General features: G+C 46.8%; 1 protein-coding gene across 18 annotated transcripts in view; it reads right to left on the bottom strand.

The window, feature by feature from the left end:
* Positions 1-691: 691 nt before the first annotated feature.
* The window catches only part of ADA2 (adenosine deaminase 2), a 71,259-nt gene continuing 65,950 nt past the window's right edge, over positions 692-6,000 (bottom strand). For all 18 annotated transcript variants that reach the window (XM_058282490.1, XM_058282499.1, XM_058282503.1 and 15 more), the window contains 3 exons: positions 3,380-3,537; positions 2,595-2,797; positions 692-2,343 (listed from right to left, as the gene is read on the bottom strand). In XM_058282490.1, coding sequence (XP_058138473.1) covers positions 2,247-2,343; positions 2,595-2,797; positions 3,380-3,537 — 458 coding nt within the window. In that variant the 3' untranslated portion in view covers positions 692-2,246. The remainder of the gene's footprint in view (positions 2,344-2,594; positions 2,798-3,379; positions 3,538-6,000) is intronic.

Raw genomic sequence — 6,000 nt, 5'->3', positions numbered from 1 at the left:
CTGACAGCTCCTGGAGAGCTGGGAATGCAGGTGATGGATGAGGGATAAGAAGACTTTAGGGAGTGGATGTGACTCAAGCAATTGGGTAGCTGCCTTCCACATAAGAGGTCTCGGGTTCAGTTCCCGGTGCCTCCTAAAGAAGAAGAGCAGATGCCGCAACGAGCAGATGCTGCAGCCAGCAGACACCACAACCGCTGCAACAAGCAGATGCTGTAACCAGCAGACACTGCTACCGCAATGAGCAGACACTGCAACAGCCGCAATGAGTAGACGATGCAACCAGCAGGGAGTGGAAGCAACTGGGCACTCGTCTCCCACATGGAAGGTATTGGATTCAGTTTCCAGTGCCTCAAAAGAAGATGAGCAGACACAGCAAGCAGACATGAGAGGGAGCCATCGGGGGGAGAGGGAGATAGATAGATAGATAGATAGATAGATAGATAGATAGATAGATAGATAGATAGATAGATAGATAGATAGACTTCAGTGTCCCCCTGGGACTTGTAAGGAATTCTTTGATTCTCCTTCACATCCTTTATTGGAGGGAAGACAGGGCTGGTTTCTTCTTGTTCTCCCAAAGACCAGGCTAGGAGCCAGAATCTCGTGACAGCCTCGTGTCTTTTGTCTGGGGAGAATCTGCTCTGCTCCCTCCTGCATCAGCAGCCACCTCAATAGACACCGGTGAGGTCCATTCATTCAACAAATCTTTTATTGAGAACTAAGTAGGCTCTAGGTTCACAGTGGGCATGAAACAATCCTTTGTGCCTGCCCACATGGAGCTTCCAGTCTGGGGGGAGGGGAAGACTGGAAATGCAGAAATAAATACATCATTAGAAATTGTGATAAGAGTCATGAAAAAAAAAGACCAGGGTACTATGATAAAATAATAATAATAACAAGTTATTTAAAAAAAATAACAGGTTAGGAGGTTGAGGAAATCTTTCTGGGACAGGGACATTGAACTTTAAACCTGAAGGAGAGAAGAATGGAGAGGAGTGAGTGGTTAAAAGATACACTTTGAAGGTTGGCCTGACTAAGGCTGGATGAACTGGACATAGAAAACAGGGGACAGAGAGCAGAGTTGAGAATGTCTCTGAAAATTTCTGCCTTGAGCAGTTGGGTGGAAAGGATGGATGAGAAATACCAGCAAAGGAGCAGGTTTAAAGGGAGAGATGAGTGAAGTCCAGTTTATCTTTTTTTTTTTTTCCTTTTGTTGCTCATGTTTTTGTTGTCATATCTAAGGAAACACTGCCTAATTCAAGGTCATGAAGATTTTCCTCTATGTACCCTTTTAAGGGTTTTTATGGTTTTAGCTCTTACATTTAGGTCATTGGTCCATTTTGAGTTAATTTTTGCATATGGTGTGAGGTAGGGACCCAATTTCATTCTTTTTCCTTTTTTTTTTTTTTTCTTTTTTTAAGGAGATACTGGGGACTGAACCCAGGACCTCGTGTATGGGAAGCAAGTGCTCAACCACTGAGCTACATCTGCTCCCCAGTGAGAGTTGGTTTTTTCATTTGTTTGTTTTGTTTGTTTTTAGGAGGTACTGGGGGTCAAACCTGTGATCTTGTACATGGGAAGCAGAAGTTCAACCACTTGAGCTACATCCACTCCCCTCTTTCTTTCGCATGTGGATATCCATTTTTTTCAACACCATTTGTTGAAGAAACTATTCCTTTGAAGGGAAGAGAGTGACAGTTCAGAATTGCACATACCAGGTCTCTGAGATTCCCGTAAGCCATCAGAGTGAATAAATAAATGTAGGAATCGATAGCAAATGGATGGGAAAACTACCTAGGAAAAGAGTATAGAGTGAGAAGAGAGGAGAAAAGATGAAGAGAGAAAAGATGAGAAGAGAGGAGGGTCCAGGAACGAGCCCTGAGGAAATCCAAGACAGAGATCAGATAGAGAAAGAGGCTCTGGGAAAGGAAACCCCAAAGCAATGTCCAGAGAGAGAGGAGAAAACTTCAGTTGACTGAGGTTGAGAATATTTCAAGAAGATGCGTTTGATCAACTGTTCAAGTGTCTCTGAGCAGCCAAAGATGACTGAGCAGCAGTCATATATGGAGGCCATAGGTGACCTTTCCAAGGTCAGATTTGATGATGAGATAGAGGTGGAGACTATACAGGAGTGGATTAGAGAATGATTAAGAGAACGTGATCACAGCTTATGGAGGGTAACTCTTATGTGTTTGGCTATGAAAGGAAACAGAGGAATTGGGTGATTGATGGCTGTCTTGAATTCCCTATGGCCTCTTGGCCAGATCAGCTATAAAATCATTCCATCTCTCTTCCCAGGCCCGCATGAAAGCCGTTTTGTCAGTGCACAATAGGGCGCTGTACCTGCAGGAGAAGAGGAGCCAGGTCAGCCCCAGGGAAGGGGTCAGGGAACAAAACAGTAGTGTGAGGGGCTCTCAGATGCTCAAAGGGCACGTTTCTCCCCAGTTCAAGAGCAGGAGCCAAACAGCTGATGTGGGTTTTACACATTGCAACCACCCAGACTTCTACCCCAAGCCTCTAGAAGAGGCATACACAAGTTGCACGTGGGGTGGGAGAGGGGTTTAGGGGTGTGGGAAGTGCACAAGGACACTCACTTGATGGAGTTCATGGCCAGCTGCTTGAGAGTCCTCAGGTCAGCCTTCAGCCCCCCGATGCCCATGAAGGCCTCGTAGAAATCGTAAGACAAGCCTCTGGAGCCAAAGAGGCCTGGGTCGTCTGAGCTGATCACCATGGGGTGCCCGGTCGCCATCAGAGCAGCTGCTGGGTGGTTTCTCAGGTCAGATACCAGTTTCAGCACCTGCCCAGTAGGAGGCAAAGGAGAAAGGCCAACTCTGACCCATGAAAGAATCACTGCAAGAGAGGTGAGACCTTGAGCACAATCAGCTCCTTATACCCATCACCAGTTTGAATATTGGGATGACTTCTGGGCAAGGAATAGACCAGTCCTCATGCTCTTCCTAATTTCCTCCAAGTTTCCTAATTTTCCTAATATTCTCCGAGTTTCACCACTGCCATAAACTTGTGGTCTGACACTCTTGGTCCTGTTCAAAGCAGCTCCCCTGAACACAGCAAGACAGGCAGGTGCCCACAGGACCCTCAGGAAGCTGTGGCAGGCAATGGTCTCCTATGCCCCTTCCCACTTCACTGGCCTCCCCCAGTGTCCCTTTAGCTTTGTCTACCTCTTTGCCCAAATTCCACCCCATTGAGATCCCTCCTTATTAAGAGTGGCTCAGATGAAAGATCATTCCTCAATATTTTATTAATGGAAGTGGGAGAGTAAGTTGAAAGAGAAATTATACAGGACAGAGTTTGGGAACCACAGCAGAGGTTGGGGTTGGGGGAGATCACATGGGACCATCCCATGGATCATGATGCATACCTGGTTGGAGATGGGGCAGACTTCTATGGGGATGTCCTTTTTCCGGAAGTGTGCCATGACTGCTGGGTGTTTGCCCAAAGCAAACCCATGGCCAATCCTGGTAGAGTTGAGGACTAGGGCATCCAGGAGGTTTGTGTCCGTGGACGTGCCCTGCCAGTCTGAGGTGAAGGGAGAGTGGTCAGGAAGGGATGGGCAGATCCAACCCATGGGCGAGCCTCAGACAAAGGCTCCAGACCCCCCCACACACCCAGGAAGAAAAGGAACAGAAATTAACATTATCTATATATTTCCTTACAACAATGCTAAAGAAAGGTATGGCATGCCTCCCCTGGCTTTTTTATTATTATTTTTGTAACAGGTAAGAAAGCTGACACTTACAACGTCTATTCTAGTAAATAGAAAAACTGGGTTTCAAATATTGGTCTCTCTGACCCCACAGTCTGAATGCTTTCCTCCTGCGTTTTATTTGTTTCTGTAACCATTTCCTGGAAATTTTACATTTATGACCTTTGCAGCAATGTGTAGCAGATCCTTTCACATATAATATCATTATAATTGTCTATTCATATTTAATCACATATTTAACAGTACCCTTGGGACAGAATCAATTACTGGATCACAGTGGCCATTGCTCATAAAGCTGCGGCCGACGCCGCGGCCTGCCCACTCACCAGCCATGCCCACCGCATCTTCTTTGCGGCACAGCCCTGTGTAGAGGATCAAAATGCCAGAGCCTGACTTTCCCAGCCTGCCTTGCAGCTAGAACAGTCCTAACGCTGGCCTGGGAAATTACCTGCTGGGGGAGATTCTGGGGCTTCCTCCCTAACAAAAAGAGATGCACCAGAGAGAATTGTCTCCTCCTCTTTTGCTTCACGGGATGTGATCGTGCCTGAAGATGACCTCACCTTCCCATGACCAAGTGGACAAAATCACCAACTCAGTGAGGAGGGCAGAGGCGGCTAATAAGAAAACAAATTACCTGCTGTAAACCTCTGTTACGTGGGTACTCTAGTCCTTACAGACAAAAGCATCTCAACTGATCCGTCCAGAAAGAATGAAAATTCTACTTTTCCATTAGGGATAAAAACCCATGAATTTCATGGCTGGCTTGGGCATGTTTGTCAGGTGGCATTTCACTGGTTTCCTAACCTAGTATTTCTTTTTAAAGATTTCTTCTGTGTTTAAATAAGGACATTTCTCCTGGCAAAGTCCTCTCCTAGGACCATGCATCTTGTAATCTGGTTAGATTCCATGTTACACAGTCTCAAACTATTCTTTTGTTTGTTTTAAATAATTGACTTTAGTTTTTCTTCCTTTTCCCCTCCCCCACCTTGCTGGTTTGTTTGTCTGTTTGCTGTCTGTGCCCATTCGCTGTGTGATCTTCTTTATCTATTTCTCTTTTTGTCTTCTCGTCTTTCTCCTCTAGGATTCACCAGGATTTGATCCTGGAGACCTCTGATGTTGGAGTGAGGTTCCCTGTCAATTGTGCCACCTCAGTTCCTGGTCTCTGCTGCACTTCACTTTGACTCTTCCCTTCCTCTCTCTTTTGTTGCATCATCATCTTCCTACGTGACTTGCACAGGCACTGGCTCGCCATGCGGGCACTCAGCTCACTGCACAAGCACTCGGCTCGCCGCGCAGGCACTGGCTGGCTGCTTTCTCTTCTTGTTTTTCACCAGGAAGCCCCAGGGATCGAACCCAAGTCCTCTCATATGGTAGGTGGAGGCCTTATCACTTGAGCCACACCCCCTTCCCTCATACTATTCTTTAATTATTTCGCACAGATAAGAGTGGTCCTCTCTATTGGGCCACAAACTTTTTAAACCTGAATTCTGAATTCTGTGAATCCCAGGAAGAGACTATGTCCTTGAACTAATCATTCCTGCGAATGTACATTAAATTCATTTAAAGGGCCTGTGATTAGCTCACTTGATTAGCTTGCTGCAGGGCTTTTGATTGGACTAAGTCAGCGAGGCATGACCCAGGGTGGGTCTCCGCCCTCTTGCTGGGTCTTATATAAACTGAGAACACACAGAAAGAGACAAAGGGAGCTCTGCCATTTGACCCCGGCATACGAGGGACAGGACTCCAGGCTCATCTACAGCTACAGAAAGACAGAGAAGCCCGAGAGGCTCAAGGAGATGAGGCCCAGGGAGAGACGCCTGATCGCCCACTGCTGAGCTCCAGGAGAAAGCAGAGAGAGATGGCAGACCCGCCGTCTTGCCTCGCCACGTGGCAGGACTCCAGCACCTGCCAGCCGCCGACCTTTGGTGAGAAAGCATCCTGACGGCACCTTGATGTGGACATTTTAGCAACCTGGGAACTGCAAGCTTTTACCTAATAAATTCCCTTTATTAAGCCAATCCATTTCTGGTATTTTTGGGTCGGCAGCCTTTGGCAAACTGAGACACGCCCCCATCGTCCACATACAATTCTTTACATCTCCTAGAAAACACATCGACCTAAATTGGCTCTCTATTGCCTTGAAATGTTAGGAAAAGGGGGTCAATGGATGCAGACCCCTCCTCTGACAGAGGATGTGATAAACCAAGTTTAAGTCTGGTCGGGGAACGCAAGCCTCCCACAGCTCTCTCCTCATCTCCTCGGTCAGCTGAGGGCGC

Source organism: Dasypus novemcinctus, chromosome 20 (genome assembly GCF_030445035.2).
Source record: "Dasypus novemcinctus isolate mDasNov1 chromosome 20, mDasNov1.1.hap2, whole genome shotgun sequence".
NCBI lineage: Eukaryota > Metazoa > Chordata > Mammalia > Cingulata > Dasypodidae > Dasypus > Dasypus novemcinctus.
Note: the sequence above shows the minus strand (reverse complement) of the source record. Positions and strands in the feature narration are given on the sequence as shown.